We start from the raw sequence: 19,908 nt of genomic DNA, 5'->3' as shown, positions 1-19,908 counted from the left end.
TTGAGTCCAGCCCACCCCAGTACAGTCACTTCCTGTAAAAGGGATGTAGATGTGAGCTGTGCTGGCCTGGGTTTTACATGCCTCACTCCCCTGGCCAGGCTGGGCAGACCAGGGAGGGCAGTGTAGGAAGGGCAGGACACCTCGTCCTCCTTGGCATCGCCGCTTTTAAGCACCATGTAAGGTACTGGAGGCTCCCAGTCTACACAACACTAGCTGGGAGAACTTTAACACAGAGCTAATAAATGAAGACTTAACCTACAACCACTTCAAAAAAGGTGACTGACCGCTAGCTGGGAGCCAGCCTCCGAGTCCACAGTTCACAACTGTTTCTGAGCTGATGTCTTTAGCTCTAGTGGTTTCCTCCGCCCTCTAGCTAGTTCTGCATTGAGTTAGAAAGGCTATGAAAGATGCCCATTAAAGAACCAGACCCAGAGACTTCAATGCTTTCAAAGCTCCCCTAAGTGCAAATAATCTGCTGCTGTAAAGCAAGGGGTGGGATCGCTTGCTGCCCACAGTTATTTCTGTGCTGCTCTGTAGACATCACCTTTGTGGACAGTGTTAACACCAAGAGTTTATGATACTCATTAATTCACAGCAAAATAGTTTCCCTCACATTTAAAAAAAAAGGTGCATCTTTAATATAAATGCTGCTCATTGTTAGAGGGACATATTGAAATTTATAAGAAGTCAAGCACCAGGGTTTTCTTGAGGGTGTCTTCTTGTCAGGTGGTTTCAGTTTTGTCATTCAGCTCTTAGTAGAAAACAGTGCAGCTCTATTTTAAAGAAAATATTTTCTCTCAACCTATAATACAGTTTTAAATCCACACCAGTTACTGAATGCTCCCAGCAACGATGATGATAATAAGTGCCACTCGCCTCCCTATTTAAACATCACACAAGTTTTGGCCAAAATCTGTCATTCTGCTACAGGTAGAGTTGTGCTGAGGAGTACATGGCAACCCACTCTGGTAGTCTTGCCTGGAGAATCCCATGGGCAGAGGGGCCTGCTAGGTTACAGTCCATGGGGCCATACAGAGTTGGACACAACTGAAATGACTTAGCATGCACACACAGAATTGTGCTAAGAGTCAGGCAGCCCAGGTTCCCATCTTAGCTCAGAAACTAGCTTACCAGCTCCACTTACCAAGCTGGGAGACCTTAGCTGTGTTATCTGACTTAACCCAGTTGCTCTGTCTGTAAAATGAGGATGGTGAGAATTAGGGTGGTTTTGAAGAGTAAATGAGATGAGGCACTTTAATAAATGGATGCATGTCAAGGGCTTAGCAGGGTCTCCCCTTCAGCATGTAGCCAGACAGCCTGCAGAGGTCCAGGAACTGGCCCCTGGCTAGTAAGGGGAGGATTAAGGCTAGGAACCTCAGAATTCATGTTTCTAAACCCTGGTGCTCCTAAGCAGTCTGCCATCCTGCTGACACTGGGGGGTGGGCATCTGTGGATCAGCGTTGGGTTCCTCTAACCACTGCCCTAAGGATCCACCTACACCTCTTGAGCCTTTCAGTAAGCCCTTAAGTCTCTTAACCAATCTGGTTGCCCTCTTTTGAACTTCATCCAATCTAAATACATCCCTAGTGCCTGGAAATTTCACAAGTAAGCCTCATAATATAGTACAGTGTGTCCAGAGTTTTATGAGGTAGGATTATATTCTCCCTGTCACATGAGGTCATTCTGCTGGGGTGACCCTAAAATGGCATTCATTCATCTCCATGAATGTGACTGGTGCCCCCAACACAGATTGTGTCATTTACTGCCTTGTCCGTAGCCTGTCAGCCCTGCCTTCAGGTTTCTTGCTCACAAACAAGAATCCCTCTCCTGTTCTTTGCTTACACTCATAAAATGAGTTGTGGAGTTTAGGCAGATCTGAATCCTTAATGCCTCCCCCTCCCCGCCGGCAACACACACACACAGCCATCCCCTAAATGTAGACAAATGCCCATGTTGTCTACTTAGGGAATCCTGATCCCTCTGCGTCTCCTATGTTTGTATATAGATCTGGCTTCAGTGCTTTCTGAAGCATTCCAGTTTTTTACCTTTCCTGATGCTTAGCTTCTCCCAGGCCTCTGAGTTTGTTAAAACTTCAGATCTTCACGTTTCATTCACTGTGAAATTTCATTGTTTCAGTTCCAAGAAAATAACTTAGGGTCTATGTAATTGACTCAAACATTTAATAATCTTCACATTGAGAGTTTTCTTTCACATTTTACATTTTTAAGTCATGAATGACCAACTTAGGCAGTTAATCCATCTGGACCCTGGTAAGTTTTTATGATGAAGGGTATTTCATTTCTTTAGACTGACTCAGCATAAAAGTATTTGAAAGTAGGTCAGTCCTCAAGAACCGTATTATGTATCTGTATGCCTCACGCACTGCCTTGTTTTCTTGCTTTGGGTGTCTCTCATACAAAATTACAAGCTCCTTTAAGGATAGAAATGTTCACCTATCCATTTTTACACTCCACGTGACAGTCATTCAGCAGCCACTTATTGAAAGGAATCTTTGGATTTCTGAGCTTTGCAAAGATAATCAGTTTGGCAGTAGTTATATCAAAATCAGAACTCACATAACTGCAGATTTTCTCAAAGTTAAAATGAGTAGCAAAGCTACTGATTTAGAACTGCTTAATACACATGCATGTGTGTCTACCGACAGACATGAATAGTTTATACACGTGTATACCTTACAAAACAGGAAGAAAAAGTTGAGCAGTGCAGAGAGTTGGAAGATGGTTCAGCTTCCCTGGTGGCTCAGATGGTGAAGAATCTGCCTGCAATGCAGGAGACCCTGGTTTGATCCCTGGGTTGGGAAGATCCCCTGGAGAAGGGAAAGGCAACCCACTCTAGTATTCCTGCCTGGAGAATTATTCCATGGGCAGAGAAGCCTGGCGAGTGTGACTGAGCCACTAACACTTTCACTTCTTTTTTCAGTAAACACATGTACCAAGTGAGTTTTTTTGTACCTCTGAATGAGGGGAGGCAGTATGGAGACCAGGATGGAGAATATTTTCTTTCCTTGGGTTTTTTCCCCCATTTGGTTCACACTTAGGGAAAGGAGGCATTCATTAGTATACTAGAAAGGCAAGGTATTATGCTGAATTCCTTTCAACTGGAAGAAGTAAGAGGAATGGTTGTTCTTTACAAGGTCAGTCAAAAGGAGGGAGGAGGGGTTTTGAACTCTCCCAGAATGCAGGTTGCACAAAGGTGAGTAATACACACTTTAAAGCTAGGTTGTTTTTGGTTTTTTGCTTGCGAACCATATTTTGACAATCACCCATTACTTTGTGTTGGTCAGCATAAGTATAGTTTAGTTGCCAGCTCACTACCATCCTGTTTATTTTTAAAGAGTAGACATCTCATCTTAATATGCTTTATGCCAGAAGACATTTTTCTTCAATATTATCCAAAAGAAAAGAGGATTTCCTTCTTGGAGTGGTGTGCCGGAAGGTTTAGAAGGGCAGATGGCTAACCTCTGGCTGCATATTCTCCCCAACTTAGATTTATACATGATTATGGATGGTGCTTTTCTGAGCAAGATACATTTTGTCTTGAACCCAGATGAACATGAACCCAGCAAAGGCTACCCCAAAAGTGTGTGTGTTAGGGGAGGGGTGGGTGAGGAGTTGGGTTGAACCAGTAAGAAAATTGAAGGTTCCTGACAAAGAATATCAAGAATACTGATTCTATACTTAGAAGACTTCTTGTGAATCTAAGAAAACCGTCAGGTTCATTCTTAGGAAACCATGAAATCTGTTACAAAAGCCTCATAATATGGAGGATGCTGGACCCTCCATTCCTAGTGGGAATGCTTCCAGTAGTCGTAGCTCACTGGCGCCCCCTTGCGGCACGCAAGCCACCTCACATGTTGTTGCCTTGGGTAAGACCCCTCAGGGAGCAGGGCAACTCAGCCTCCGGGGTGGAAACTTAACCTCCAGGACTGGAGAACGTAGGAGTCCTTTAGATTTTTGTCAAGCTCCTTCCTTATTCTTTTTCTCAATTTCTCAATTTTTTTTTTTAGGCCAAAGAACTGCCAACTCTAAAGGATAATGATTTCATTAATGAGGGTCAGAAGATTTATATTGATGACAACAACAAAAAGGTATTCCTGGAAAAGCTGAAGAAGGATGTAGAGGTAAGGAAGAAAAAAGAAAAAAATCAATGTAAGAGATGGCCCCTTGTATGAATGTCAACACTACTGGGTTTTTAGAAGCTTTTAAAACCATCTATTTGTATCTGAAACCAAGGCAAAAATATATGTTGTACATTAGCCAAAGCAGCTATAAACAGGTGTAGCTCATATGTGATCTGATTTAAAAGAGAAGTGTGCTGATTCAGCAGCTCCCTCCTTCAGAGGACAAACGAAAGCAGGCATAATGTCTTCTGCTGGTGTCCCCTCCCCCAGGGTCCCATCTTCTTGGTTGTGGGGGTAGCCTGTGCGAGGTTACAGCCCCTTCAGACCCACCGCCTTTCCCCGCCCCCCAGCAACCAGGGCCAGGGTGGAGGGGACTGACTGCATCCTGTCAAAGACCAGAGCATGTTGACAAGTGTATGGTAACTGTTTGAATTTGGGCTTTTCTCCATCTGAACCACAGCTGGGTGTCAGAAAATACCAGCCTCAATAATATTGCCACCAGCCTCTATGAAGTCAGCATCGTTGGGCCCATCAAGTCAGCCTTGCACAGCATGGGAACAGCACAGAGGCCATTTAGGACACCAGGGTCAAGGGGGATGCTGTGAGAAATAAAATACTATGTGGAAATGGCCTTTTAGTCTATAAAGGAGTCCTCTTTGTAAATATTGTTTTAAGTATTAAAAATACACCTTTCCCTATCTTTTATTTATTGTAAAAGCAGTGCAGTTCTCCCAATGAACTTCTTTATATAAATCTACTAGAAATAAATTCAGGAAAGAAGTTCTTTTTTTGAAGTGTGTTAGGTTACAGAACAGTGCAGAGAGAGTTCTAATTTAGACAGTAACTAAGCTACAGTATTCTTAGCTGTTACTTTTGTTCATGTGGGCATTTTTTGTTTTTGTTAACTTGGAAATAACAGTTCCCCACATACTGGTACAGATCTGCTACTTAGAAAGTATTTGTGAAAAGATTATTTCTTGTGTCATTAAAGACAAAATGACTTGGGAATTCCCTGGCCATCCAGTGGTTAGGCCTCAGCGCCTTCACCACCAGGGCTCAGGTTCGATCACTGGTCAGGGAACTAAGACCTGGCAAACAGTGCAGCATGGCCAAAAAAACTGCAACAAAACAAAAAAATGACTTAAGCCAAGAACAAGCAAATGTCATGGATTAGATTATATCCTCCATGAGGGCAGAAGCAGTATTATAATTTTCTTTTTAATCTAACATCTTTCATTTAAAGACACATAGACCGACCAAATTAGTTCATGATTATTTTTAGGTTATAAGTTACTTTAAGAAATTTTTTTACATTTTAACCTATATCATATATATGCTTTGATTAGAACCTAGATATTGGTTATTTGTAAAGAGGACCACCAAGTGTCTTGTTAAAAAGTGGTTTTTCTCCAGTTTCTCATTATTCAGCATTTATTTTTCCTCAGTTGTCAGCAGTTTTTATTAAAATGCATATGAGTAAAGTATTTCCCTTTTACTTTGGGGTCAACTTGATCTGATAACTAAGTGCCATAGGTAGACATACTATTTGGGGGTTTTATTCATTATCCTGAAAGGCTTTGATCCTGAGAAGTAATACTGCTTTAGCAGTTATAGTAAATAGCCCTTAGGGATATCTCATCTGCTTGCAAAAATGTTTTTTATCTGTTTTTCCTCTCAGCTGTATATCACTCTGATTTTTAGACTCCAGAAATTATGTAACTGAAGCCATTCAAATTTACCATTGAACTATACAAGGATTCTCTTTGCCTTTTCATTGTCTCTAATAGTGTTGTTGATTAGAAGATTTGGTTAATTTTAATCCCATCCATGGCTCTCCCACTTAGCTGTTTTGTTTAAATGGAGGCAGGGCATAAAGCATTCTTTCCTTTTAATAAAATGCTCAATGGTTGGTAAGTGTCTAGTTTTGAAAATCATGCAGAAGCATTATTAATTTTTTAAGCAGGTAATTATAGTAAAGCAGCTTGACAGCTGATAGAATGTAATCTAGTTTCATTTTCCATCAGTTCCATGCTTGCTAATTTAGCTGGCTGGCCTGTTTAGTACAGGATGGGGGGGGGGGGGGGTGACTTAATGTTTTAAGTAAAAAATGAATTCATTACAGCTCAAATATTTCTGTAGGAAAATAAGAACCTAGCCAGCTTTTCTCTGCATTTGAAATTATGTTCTATTTATATGCTGGGCAAAGTAGCAAAGTACGTTAGTTCTGATAGCTTTACATGTGAGCATATGTGAGCCCTTTTTCCCAAAGAAAGCACTTGATGGAGAATGGAAGGTCACTTTTGCCCTCTGACTCTCTTCCTGTCAGCTTTGACCGTGACCATGGAGGGCTGGTCCTCATCTCTCACTGGTTCACATTGGGATCCAAATTTCACACAAGAGACTACACTTTGTGTCCCATGGCATCCACCCCATCACAGGCCATCTCATGCCTCACATTTTTTGGGGGGAGGGGGGTTGGCGTGGAGGGGAGGGCTGCTGCTGCTAAGTCACTTCAGTCATGTCCGACTCTGTGTGACCCCAGAGACGGCAGCCCATCAGGCTCCCCCGTCCCTGGGGTTCTCCAGGCAAGAACACTGGAGTGGGTTGCCCTTTCCTTCTCCAATGCATGAAAGTGAAGAGTGAAAGTGAAGTCGCTCAGTCATATCCGACTCTTAGCGACCCCATGGACTGCAGCCTACCAGGCTCCTCCATCCATGGGATTTTCCAGGCAAGAGTACTGGAGGGGAGGGAGCAGCCAGCAAATCACCCATGACATTTTCCACAGAACTAGACTAAATAACCCTCTAAAATCTATATGGAACCTTTAAAGACTCAGAATTGCCTAAGTAATCCTGAGGAAAAAGCACAACACTACAAAGCTTGTTGTTCAGTCACCAAGTCGTGTTCTACTCGTCACGACCCCATGGACAGCAGAATGTCAGGCTTCCCTGTCCCTCATCATCTCCTGGAGTTTGTCCAAGTTCATGTCCGTTGAATGCAAAGCTACAGTAATCCAAACAGTATGGTACTGGCACAAAAACAGACATACAAACCAATGGAATAGAACAGAGAGCCCAGGGAAAAAACCAACACACCTACGGTCAAAGCAGACAAGACTATAAAATGGGAAAAAGATCATGTGTTCAGCAAGCGGCGCTGGGAAAGTCAGACAGCCGCATATAAATCACTGACGTTAGAACACACCATCACGCCATGCCTAAAAATGAAATGGCTTAACAACATAAAGATATGACCATAAAACTCCTAGAAGAGATCATAGGCAAAACATTCTCTGACATAAATAGTACCAGTGTTTTCTTAGTCAGCCTCCCAAGGCAATAGAAATAAAATAACAAATGAGACCTAATCAAACTTAACAAGCTTTTGCACAACCAAGGAAACCATAAACAAAATGAAACGACAGCCTACAGAATGAAAGACAATATTTGCAAATGATGCGAACAACAAGGGCTTAATTTCCCAAATATATAATCAGTTCATACAACAACCAAAACACAAGCAACCCAATCGAAAAATGGCAGAAGATCTAAATAGACACTTCTGCAAAGATGACATACAGAGTTTATTAACAGCTCTTTGCTGCTGCTGCTGCCAAGTCACTTCAGTCATGTCCGACTCTGTGTGACCCCATAGACGGCAGCCCACCAGGCTCCCCCATCCCTGAGATTCTCCAGGCAAGAACACTGGAGTGGGTTGCCATTTCCTTCTCCAATGTGTGAAAGTGAGGTCGCTCAGTCATGCCCAACTCTTAGTGACCGCATGGACTGCAGCCCACCAGGCTGCTCCTTCCATGGGATTTTCCAGGCAAGAGTACTGGAGTGGGGTGCCATTGCTTTCTCCAACAGCTCTTTAGCCATACAGTTTTCAATAAGTGTTTTTAACAGGGCTCGTAAAGGGAATACTAGCTCAGATTTGGCATAATGAGGAATGAATTATGAGGGCAGTGGGTTAGGTGGGATATTCTGAGCGACCAATAAGCTGATCAAGGTCTGGTGGACAGTTATTAAGAAGTTGGAAAGCAGGGGAACCTAAAGATTTTAAAATCTTCATGGTTTGAAATTTTATATATTTAAAAATCACTAATTTGAGTTGGAAGTTTAAAGGAATGAGCAGAAGACAGTAAATGTGTTTAAGTTCCAAATATTAGCTGGAGACACACCTCCGGGCAGCCCTGAATCCCTCTTCTTGGGGCCTGTCATCTTCAGCCCACAGTAGTTTTGAGATCCTCTACAGCGACTTTCCCCAGCAAGAATCTCAGGTCTCCTGCCTATTGTGTTTCCCTCTACTTTAGAAGAGATTTTAAACGACGTTTTGTGATAAGAGCTGGAGCATCAATACAGGCTGTTCAACACGTCTCGCCTCTTGGCGTGTCACCTGAACCTGAATGTTTAAGTTACATACTTGATGGAAAAAAGGCTTTTACCACAGTAACAACAGGGAAAGGTATAAAAACCACTTCCACTGCTACATGCAAGGCACTTTTCATTGCCCCCACTACATTCTCTCTAATCCCTTCTCCACCACTGCGAGTTTAGTGGTGCGGTCCCACTTTATAATTAGAATAACTGAGGCTCAGAGTAGTGAGTTCATCATCAAGACACGGAGCGAATAGGCTCATCAACACCATTTTTCATGGAACAGAGGCGAGGATGTAGAGATCAGACTTGTGGACACACATGGGAACAGACAGGGTGGGAGGAACTGAGAGCGCCACACTGACACATATACAGTACCGTGTGTAAGACAGACAGCTAGTGGGCAGCAGCTGTAGAGCACAGGGCGCTCAGGTTGGTGGGAGGGGGGTGAGAGGGAGGGAAGCACACGAGGGAGGAGATGCATGGATGCCTGTGGCTGATTCATGATGCTCTGCAGCAGAAACTTACACAGCATTGTAAAGCAACGATCTCCATTAAAAAAAAAAAAAATCCATAAAAGATGGAGCAAGTAACCTAAGATTTAATTGCCCATCTGACTCCAAAGCTTAACTTTTATTTAAGATGATCTGATACTTCAGTGGGTCACGTGATCAGCAAAAGCTATATGTTTAACTCTTGCGCTGTCCTTGGTCTTCTTCATTTGTCTCAGTCACACAGATTTGAAGACTTACATAATCCCCATTTCTTATATAGTCCCCACTTGGGGCTGCAACTCACCTCCTTAGTCTTGGGTATGTCAGAACAACTTCTTACCAGGAGATGCATTTTTCATCTCACTGATACTTTACTGGGTGATGCCGGGAGCTAACTTCGCTTTTATTATTGAATACAAATGTTTCCTTTCTGGGTAAGGAGTCCAAACAGTGGTCAGACCACAGATCAGAGATGCAGGAAAGGAGCTCTGGGCCGGGCTGACCTTGTGAGTAGCACAGGTGCCGGGGAAGATGTGGGCGTGAAGACTCACTCTACTTTGTGGGGCAGTACAGCCCAGGCTGTTACCCTTTCCCTGCCTGACCTTTGGCACGTTAATTACAGGCAGCCCCTTTTGTACTCTCCAAAACACTCGAAAGTGGATTGTACCTCATCCATCTGAAAGTCAAACGGACCTCTATGTACAGAGAGACTCTGCTCTGCAGAGCAAAGATATGCTGTAAATGACCTCATTTTGCTTCCAGTGGGTGCTGCCTCTTGCAGTCTCATAGGAAGATTTTTTGTTGTTGCTTTATTCTTTTTATTTGGTTTATGGGGTTGTTTTTCTTAGAGGAAGGGATCAGGGGAAGTTAGAGGAAAGGGGGACAGGGTAAGTAGCAGCAGGCAGCCCATTCACTTGTTCGGTAAATATCGAGTAGCTACATCACTTACCTGGGAGTCAGGAGGGCAGCGATGGTGTCACCGAACCAGGTTCGTTTGTGCCCAACCTGGAGCCAGCCAAACGCTGAGATGCCGAGGTCTGCAGCGGAGGGTTTATTCTCAGGGCAGCCAAGCAGGAAGAGCAAATCTCCAGTCTGCCTCCCCAGGCCAGGGGCTCGCTCGAGGAGGTGTTTACCAAGCGGCAGGGCGGTCTGAGGCGTGGAGCGTAGGGAAAGAAGATTGGGAAAAGGTGCGGGAATCCTCGTTCGGTGGAGCGTAGGGAAAGAAGATTGGGAAAAGGTGCGGGAATCCTCGTTCGGCGCAGGCGTAAACCAGGCTACTGACCTCTGCACGATCCAAAGGTGGGGCTGGCCATCCTCGCACAAGTGAAAGGACCCTCACGCATGCCCAGTTGGAGGGTCGGTGGGTCTATCCAGCCTTAACCCGCCCAGCTGGAACTCGACAGAGCTGATTCCAAGTTCCTAGGAAAAAAACCAGGCAGACAACACTGTTCGGGCTACATACCCCTTGGGGGACTCGCGAGTCTTAAACTACCTTGATTAGTGAAGGCAGGGGAGATGATCTGACTAGTCATAATGCAGTTTCAGGGGCAAAACCTGCCAGAGCCCCTGTCCTCGGGGGCCTGCAGCGTTTGGGGAATATAGAGAAGTTTCTCAAATAATTTAATAAAATGAAAAAAAAAAAAGTGAAAGTGTTAGTCACTCAGTGTTGTCCAATTCTGGATTCCATGGACAGTAGCCCTCCAGACTCCTCTGTTCATGGAATTCACGTGTGCAGCTAAGCCAGGTGTCCGCAGGGCACACGTGTGCAGGGCAGACATGCCCAGGCAGGAGTTGCAACAGACTTCCGAGAGCAAGGGCCCTGCAGCCAAGACCTCACGATCTCGTGGGAGGTAAAGGGCCAGAGGCCAGAACAGAATGCAAGATGGCCTGAGGGGTGATCACACCAAACTATCTAGGTCCCATGGACCACGTGAGATTTTGTTTCTACCCTTTGAGAAATGAGACCCCATCGAAAGGCATGACAAGATGAAATGCTTCCCTCGCCAGAGGACCAGAAGGGGAAGTCCGACAACATGCAGTCCTTGCCACTTCCCAGGGACCTTTCAAGGGCCAGAGGAAGCAGGGAGGGGGAGGAGGGGGCTTGTGCCTTGTCACCTGACAAGCTGAGCAGGACCAGGCCCGGCCAAGCCCCACCCACCCTGCACCCACTACACACTCATGGGTAGGAGATGTTCCCACCTGGCAATCCACATCTCCAGCTGTGCGCACACCTCTGGAGGGCATCCAGGGTGGGCACTGGGGGCGAGGGGAACAGGCCAGAGAGAGCTTCTGGGTAAAAGGGCATGGGAGGAGCCTCCCCGGCTCCCGCTCCCATCACGACACCCCCCGAGCAGGACTGAAGGAGGGTGTTGTTGACAAGAGCAGTGACAGAGGCATTTGCTGGTTGATTGGGACATTGGTGCTTTTACTTATTTGTGATGGACAGCATAATACTCAGCTTCACTGAGTGTGCCATTTCAAAGTGCTTTCACAAGCCAGATCTGAGAGGCTCCCCTGGCAGCGCCGTGGGAGGTCCCTGGGTTCCCCTTAGCCAGTCTTAATCGTTGGGAGAAATCTTTTCTTCCTGAGTGTCCTCCTTGCCAGTCGTGCTCTCTGCACTTTGGTGCAGTCCTCATCGATGGGATGCACACATCCCTCTCAGCTTCCAGCCTTGCAGTTCAGGGAAGCGGTCCTGGCTCTGAGCCAGCCTCTAGTGGGAGGCTGCAGCTCCGCCCGAGAAGCTGCCTGGGAGGAGACTGCCCTGGATGAGAGGCTCCTAGCCGCTCTGCAGGAAGTCCTCTTCCCGCCTCTGCTGCCCCAGGGCTCACTGCCTTCTACGTGTGCTTCTGTGAGCTTGCTGTCTTTAAATCTGGGGCTGTATTTAAAGCATAAACGATCGTGTCGCTTCCTCCCCTCCAGTTTCTTGCCCAGTTGAAGCTCATGGACTACAGCCTGCTGGTGGGAATCCACGACGTGGAGAGAGCCGAGCAGGAGGAGGTCGAGTGTGAGGAGGACGGGGAGGAGGAGGGGGAGAGCGACGGCGCCCACCCTGTGGGGACCCCTCCTGACAGCCCTGGGAACACGCTCAACAGCTCCCCACCCTTGGCTCCGGGCGAGTTTGATCCAAACATTGACGTCTATGGAATTAAATGCCATGAAAGTAAGTGGAGATACCATCCACTTTTTTTTTTACCATTGGTTTTTTTTTTTTTTTTTTGCACTGTTAATCTACTGGTGATCATCAACCGAGTTAAAAGTATGCTGTCCTGTAAGACTCCTTCTCAAGAGTCCTAATCAATTGATTTCAGGACAGAGTATATTAAAGGTAACTGTAGTCCCTGGTTTTGAAATGTAATGTGAGGAAATCCTTGAATGGTGGGACGTTGAGGGAACAGGTGAAACCACACAGCGGTGTGCTGTGTACGTACAGCACCCATAGGCACATGCTGTGTAAATGTCCGTACCACAGATAAGAAATATTTTTAAATGTTTTTTTTCTTAGCCATCTCTCTTTTTTGTGGATCTCAAATCACAAGTCTGTCCTGAGCTAGCCACACACATGGTCCACACCAGACCTCCTGTGGACATTGTGTAGGGCAGGTATCCTTCCTTCTCGGGAAAGGAAGCTGGGGCTAGCCCAGGTGTGGGAAGAGCATCTCCGATTTGCTGCTGCGTATCTGTCCTCTGCTCTTCCCCCATTAAGGGGTCTGTGGCTCCTTAATCAATCAAAGTGAGACTGATTTTAATCCTCAATATCTGGGTGATTAGATATTTATAGGAATATTACATGCTATGTTAGCTACTTATACATGAAAAAATCTGAGATAAACGCAGGCCTCTGGGGTTTTTTTTTAGTAATAAAAATTAGTGGTTCATCATTGTTTAAAAAAAAAAATCTCGTGGCATAGCAGCCAGGTTGAGTTTGAGTTCTGCTTTTTGCTCACCAAAATGGTTTCTTCAGCACAGAAAATTAGAGTCAAGTATACTTGAGCAATAGTTCATAATTGAAACAGCAGCTTATTCGTGGAAATATGTAGAAGACGGGTATTGCAGATGATGTATGCCTTTATCCAGTTCTGATACTAGAGCCAACGAGCATTAGAACAGTTACAGGTAACAGGACAGAGTGTAAGCATAATTACTTCTATTGGGTTGGCCAAAAAGTTAATTGAGGTTTTTCCATAGCATCTCATGGAAAAACCGGAATGAACTTTTTGGCCAACCCAATTCTTGTTTTAAACAGTATTTCTTTTAAAAGCACTTTTCTTTATACCAAAGTAATATACAATCACTAAAGAAAATGCAGATTAATAAAAAACATACAGCCTCACCCTTGGACCTCTGCTGGTAATATCCTGGGGTTATATTCTTTTTCGCTTTTTAAATTGAGAGAGAATTGGGAACAGAAAGGTAAGCTGTTTCCTAGGGATGCACAAGACTTTCTAACAGCCCCTACTGCCTTTGCTCTCAGACCTTGAACCCCTCCCCCCTCCCCCCCGGCAGTTCACACTGTCCCAGGTGTTGTCACCGTCTGTCCCACAATCACGTCTCTCATCCCTTACAGATTCGCCTCGGAAGGAGGTGTACTTTATGGCAATTATTGACATCCTGACTCATTATGATGCGAAAAAGAAAGCTGCCCACGCTGCAAAAACTGTTAAACACGGCGTAAGTATCTCCGTTTGGTTTCCCTCTCTGCTCCCTGCTTCCTGTCGTGCAGGGGCCCGCGCAGGTCCACTCCTTTCCTGGGAGCTGCCCAGTCCCTTCCATGGCTCGGGTTCTCTGTGGGGCTGCACTCCAACGCAGAGTCAGAGCTCCCAAGGCCTCTGGCAAGTCACTTAGACCCTGCGTGGCTCTTCTGTTACCCACTGGGGTTATTAACAGACACATGCATCATGAGAATATTACACAAATTCTTTTTTTGTTTGAAAAATGCTTCAAAGACAAAAGCGCTGAATGACGACAGTTGTTTTAATAAAAAGTGCTTAGAACTGAAGCACTTAGTCTCTACTTAAGATGCTTCTAAGAAACACATTATCTCTTTCCACACAGTGGACTGTAGTTTTTTTTTCTATTATAGAAGGTTTTTGAGTGCAAGATCAAAGTTTAGTGATACGAGTCCCTCGCTTTTATTGTCCTTGTCCGGAATGCTCACTGTTCCCGACATATGTTAACTTGTGGAATCCCGTGACAAGCCTTGATAAGGATAACTAGTGTGCTCCTTATCAGGTGAAGGAGCTGAGGATGAGCATTTACGGAGTAACTTGCCAGGATCAGGTCACTAGGCAGGGTAGAGAGGACTGCTCCCCAGGACCCAGCCCCACCCCCCAGTAAACCAGTGAGGCCTACTTGCCGGTTGGACTTTGCCAGTTGTGAGTCCCCACTGTGCCTGCCTTGTAGGACCACATTTTGGCTTTCCAGGTGTGCTGAAAAGGCCACACAGCCCACCACGTGCGGCTGAACTTGTGCTCTGGCTCGTTCACACTTCCCCAGTGTGGAGTCAACCAAGATCCACCAGAACGTCGACATCTATTAAAGGCTCTTTTTCTTTATTTTAAAATCAAACAGGCTGTCATTCCAGCAATGGAACCAGGCCAACACCATATCCCATTTGCCACAGAAATATTTCAGTCACATTGCCAACTAGTTACAGTGTTCCAGCTGTGTGCAGTGCCCAAACCAGGGCCTCACCCCACCCACTGAACACATTGGAAATCCTCTGTCAGAGAGGAGGGTACACAGCAGTTCTCACAAGGGTGGGCACTGCAGCCTTCTGAGAATCACTTTAAAGTCTGTGCCAGCCAGATGCACCACCCCTTCCCCAGATTCTGAGTCCAGTTCAGGAGGCTAGTGGGGGAGGTTGTCTCTGAAAAGCTCCGGTAACTCCGATGCTCATCTCTGGTTGAAAAGTCTGGCTGTACTGCAGGGACGGAACTGGGCCCGATTCCCTACCTCACCTCTCCAGTTGTGTGACCTGGAGGAAATGCCCTGGCACCCCAGTTCCCCCAGCTGCTGACAGGGCCCTAACGCCTTGCTGATGAGGCTTTGTGGTGAGTGGGGAGAGGCTCTGTTTGTTCCCACCCTTCCTCAAACCTGTATGATATTCTAGACCAGGTGAAACTGGAAATGTGCCAGGGCAAACACAGCACCCAGCCTAAAATCGGGTGCAGTTTGCAAGAGCAAGACATTACTCTCTGCAAAGGAACGTTGTGTCGACCTGCTGCTGGAAACCGTTTTCTGCCTTCAAAAGCGGGGCTCCTCTATGGAGATCCCAGCGGCCCAGGCCAGGCATGGAAATTACAGCTTCCCCTGTGAGCTGCTGGTATCAAAATAGCACCTGGTGACTTGGTAAAAACTCAGGTCCTGCCCTTTGCAGCTCTGAAAGCTGGCCAGTAACTACCGAGGGTCTTCTGGTCTGCACTGTGCTTGTCACAGGAAACCCCGCTGAGCCTCTTCAAGGGGCTGGCTTCCCAGCTCCAGGCAGGCCTCTGTGAAGGTGGACAGCGGCACCCCTGTGCCTGCGCTGCGAGGACCAGCCCTGGCCCCTCAGGGGAAGCACAGTCACAGCTGACGCCACCCCTGCCACTGCCGCTCCGTACTTCTGAGCACCCAGCAGCTTACTTTGGTCCTGAAAAATGAACACGGCCCTTGTGTCCTTGTCATCGGAGTTTCCCTTTGGCCAGACATTGCTGTTGGTGTCCTTCTCAAGGCATCTCCCATCTGCTCTCCTGAGAAACAGAAGTGTTGTCCCCGTGGCTTCTGAATGGAGGCCACACAGATGCCACATTTGATGGGAACATCTCAAACGTGGTTGGGTTTGTTTTTTTTTGGTGGCAGCAGTCACAGTGTATATGACACCAGCCTCTGTTTTTCCTGAGACTCTGCCTCATTTTCACACCCAGATTCTTAAGAGTCTTGGTTATTCAGACCCATATCCAAGATACTCTGAGTTACGAGTAGAGGCTGCACACAGGTTTGGACGTGGCTGGCTTCATATTCAGCTGCAGTGGAAGCTGCTGTAGGTGCTGGTCAAGTAGTTCTAACAGTACCACTCTTCCTCTTCTCCCACCCTGCCCAGGCTGGTGCGGAGATCTCCACCGTGAACCCAGAACAGTATTCCAAGCGCTTTTTGGACTTTATTGGCCACATCTTGACGTAACGTCCTGCGCACCTGTGGATGGATGTGAGCATGGGAAGGATAGAGGTGGCTTCAGCGCAGGAAAAATGAACACCAAACTCAGTGAAGCACACCTCCTTGTTTACATCTTCAGGCCAAGATGACTGACTTGGGGGCTACTCGCTTTAATAGCTACCTGATATTTCCCAGCATCATTCTAGCTATTTCTGACGTGTGTGTGTCTGCGCGTGTGTGCATCTTAAAAATCGATTGATTAATGGAAACTGACCAGCTTTGGTCAGTGTGTGTTTGGGGCAACAAACCTCTGATTCCAGCTGTGGACAAATGAATGAATGAATGAATGAGTGAGCAAACACAAGAGGGGGGAGGGGGAGAAGGCAATGCATGTCAGACCAACCAGGTTGGCATCACACGATAAACTGTGGATCAGTTTATTTTCTGGAATTGAAAGATGTGAGACAGTATTTGTAATAATAATGAAGATAATAATAATGATGATAATAATAATGATGGTGATTAAGAGGGGAAAAAAAAAAACTTACTGCAGATGTTACACTTCTACCACGCACGCTGACACTCCTTAATAGTTGTACCTGGGCGCTGGACGAAGGAGGCTGGCATCTCCCATGCCTCCTGGTTTGGGTGTCGGGATTCCCTGTGTCCGGGGACAAACACCCCTCCTCCAGCAGGAAGCTGATGCCCCTAGTGACTCTTCTCTGTACATTTTCACCTCAGTAAATATGTCCAGGAAAACTGCTTACTTCTCTTTTCTTGCCTGGAGCTTCTTCACTGATAACACTCTTTCGTTGCAATACAGGAATTAATGCTACAAAATAAAAACAAAAGCTTATCTGAAAAGTGCATAGTTTTGGGCAATGGTATCTACATCTCCCATGGTGGGAAGGTGAGCAAAGCATTTAGAACTTTCAATTCACCTGTTGAACAGTGGTATTTTGTTATGAATTTGCCCTTTAACTGAAATCCTCAATATTACTGTTTACATTATTAGGAAAACAGGGATATTTTTGAATCTAAAAATTTAATGTACAGCACGTGATTTTCGAAGTTTACATGTAAAGTCATTTTACAGTGTAGGTAAAATAATGTTTGTCATATTTTGAAATGTATCCTGCAGTTACGTTTTGGAGTGAATGTTTTATTCAAAGTACCAGGTAGACAGTCTTTTACAGTAAAAAGAAAAGGGTTGTTTTCCTCCAGATGTACATTATCAGTCTAATGATTTTTTTATTTTTAAAGAAAATGTTTAACCCAGATCTGGTTATGTAAGTTCATTGCCCTAAACTGTGCTGACTGTGTCTAATCAAGTTATAAATTTCCAACATCAATCATGTATTTACCAACTTCCTGGCATTTTCTGAAAGGCGTCAAGCTAAAATATTAGACTTGCTTAGGAATACGTTATCAACTTATACACTGTGCTAAAGCTGTGCCTTTGAAATTCTTTGTTTAAAATGTGAGATGATTTTTGTAGGCAGGTTCAGGAAAGAAAAAAAAAAATCCACCCTTTAATAATTACTTGCAACTCAACAAATAGTCCCGCCATACTGCCTCTTCCAGTAACTTTACTTCAGGGCTTATCAAGTCTGCAACTGTGCCCACAGTATATAGGTTTACTTCAGAAAATACGAGGTGACAGCAGCTGGAATCTGGGAGGCAAGGCCATTCTACCCCATCTACTGACTTCACTCGGAATCGTTATCCTCAGCAGACGATGTTGACAGCGCTGTGATCTGGTTGTCCAAATTTGTATTTCATGTGTCTAAATTAATTGAAATGGTGATTTAATATGCCTCCACCCCCACCCCACCATTCATTCTGGCATCGAGTCCCTTTCAGTTAGGGACTCTGAAGTTAGGCTGCAGTTTGTTTAATCCAGGATTACAAATGTGAGACCCTGAAGTAAAGAGAAGGTACCCACACAATATTTGAGTAACTGTTTCCTGTGTGGCCCATCTGTGTATGCTTTTAGAAGTTTACAAAATGCTTTATTTTTGTCTGTAACAGTCTCTGTCATCCATCCTGTTGATCAAATCTTTGGACAGAGTGAGGAAGTTTGCCTTGTATCTTCTAGTGCTAACAGTACACTCCAGTTATGAGCCGGGCTTTACAAAATAAAGCACTTTGATGACTCACAAGGTGGAGTCTTTGTGCTTCTCTCTCAACTGTGTGTCTCTTTATTGCAAACAAAATTTAAATACTCAGTACTAAGAGTGTCTTTAGCTGATCCTGAAGAAGTAAAGCTAAAATTGAATCTTTTCACAAACAGGAGCTTTGCCTTCAACCTGTGAACTATTTCACTAGTAAATAGCAGAAGCGTGCCATGACACACATGACAAAATTGACTTGTTGAAAGACGGACAGAGAAAGAAACCTCTTCAGTGAATACACTTTAAAGTTACGCAGTTCTATTTTTTTAAATCTACCAACCATAGTTCTGTGGGTCACTCAGCATTTTTTGAAACTTTACTAGAATGCCATCAGTGGCTTCTAAAAAGCTAGACGGCTTTTTAAAGCATTCCCTTGTCATTGTGCCAGGTGAGCAAACACAGTTAAGCTAGAGTAGCACTTGTTTTGAAAATGTGTAATGGTTCTAATGGGAGAGATGTCAGGGGATCATTTGAGCATCATACACTTTGCACATCTGCTGTGTGCACGCTGGTTCTCATGGAACATCAGCTGAAAACAGAAGACTGCACCCCAAATAACTGCACTGGTAGGAACACGCCAGGCACACCCTCACACGATGAGGGTGAGCTCAACATGCTGGGGGGCACACTGGCCAGGGCCTGCTGACCTCACATCACTCTCCCTCCCTTACTTTCAACAACCCGGCAGCTGCAGCCCTTCTGATGCCCACCACCCATGACCACAGGCATCCTCCACGTATTTTTCAAGATAACATGCCACATTCACTGTAGTATTTATGCATTTCCTGACCATTTAGTAGGTAAAACTGTGCTACTGTCTGTATTGATAGGCTCCTTTTTCACCAGTGTATCAGTAATGACACTTTTGGGTGTTGTGCCCCCCAATCTCATTATTCCCATGAGCTCTGTGGTTTTTACTGTATGATTTTGCACAGAGCAGGGATTTTTAGGAACATATATGCTACATTATAGCAGAGCTGGCTGTGGTCAGCAGGGAGCTTAAATTCCATTTTCTTTGTGGAACAGAGACATTCATTTTCATTTTGGTTATTTAATTTCATGGGCAGAATTCACATTAGTCCCAGAAAATTGGTTATTGCTAATTCACAGAAAGACCAGAGTTGGCCTGAAGCATTAATCCTTCATGCAGCACTTTTGGAAATAGTGGTTAAGGTTAAATGCAAGAGATTAGGAACTGTATGTAATAATAATGAAGTGGTAATGCATATAATATATATATGTATAAAAAGAAGTAGGGGAGTGGGAAGAAGGCAAGGCTGAGAGGTTTTATGTCCAGAGTTCTTAGCATCTGTGGACTTGAGGCCCCAGGACCCCTGCACACAGCCTCTCCAGAAATTCTGTAATCAACACAAAAACAATGGTTATAGTGCGTGTGGTGCATGTGGACAGCCTTCTTCCAGCTCTCAGAATCACGCCCCGTCTCTTCCTCTCTCCCTATCTCAAACAGCACTTTATTCAGCTCCAGTCATCTGACTGCTACGTTAAAAACAGAAAAGTTACCCTCTGAAGGGCAGAAACCTGCTGCTCCTTCTGGAGTCCCGCACACAAGCATTACCCGACTCCCCTGCTC

General features: G+C 45.0%; 1 protein-coding gene across 1 annotated transcript in view; it reads left to right on the top strand.

Moving 5' to 3' along the window:
- Positions 1-18,305, top strand: part of PIP4K2A (phosphatidylinositol-5-phosphate 4-kinase type 2 alpha) — a 182,072-nt gene extending 163,767 nt beyond the window's left edge. The window contains exons 7-10 of the mRNA XM_052650478.1: positions 4,028-4,141; positions 11,931-12,171; positions 13,576-13,679; positions 16,090-18,305. Of these exons, the coding sequence (XP_052506438.1) occupies positions 4,028-4,141; positions 11,931-12,171; positions 13,576-13,679; positions 16,090-16,170 (540 nt within the window). The 3' untranslated portion in view covers positions 16,171-18,305. The remainder of the gene's footprint in view (positions 1-4,027; positions 4,142-11,930; positions 12,172-13,575; positions 13,680-16,089) is intronic.
- Positions 18,306-19,908: the final 1,603 nt, after the last annotated feature.

The sequence above is a fragment of the Budorcas taxicolor genome, chromosome 13 (assembly GCF_023091745.1).
Source record: "Budorcas taxicolor isolate Tak-1 chromosome 13, Takin1.1, whole genome shotgun sequence".
Lineage (NCBI taxonomy): Eukaryota > Metazoa > Chordata > Mammalia > Artiodactyla > Bovidae > Budorcas > Budorcas taxicolor.
This window is presented reverse-complemented; position numbering and strand designations above follow the sequence as displayed.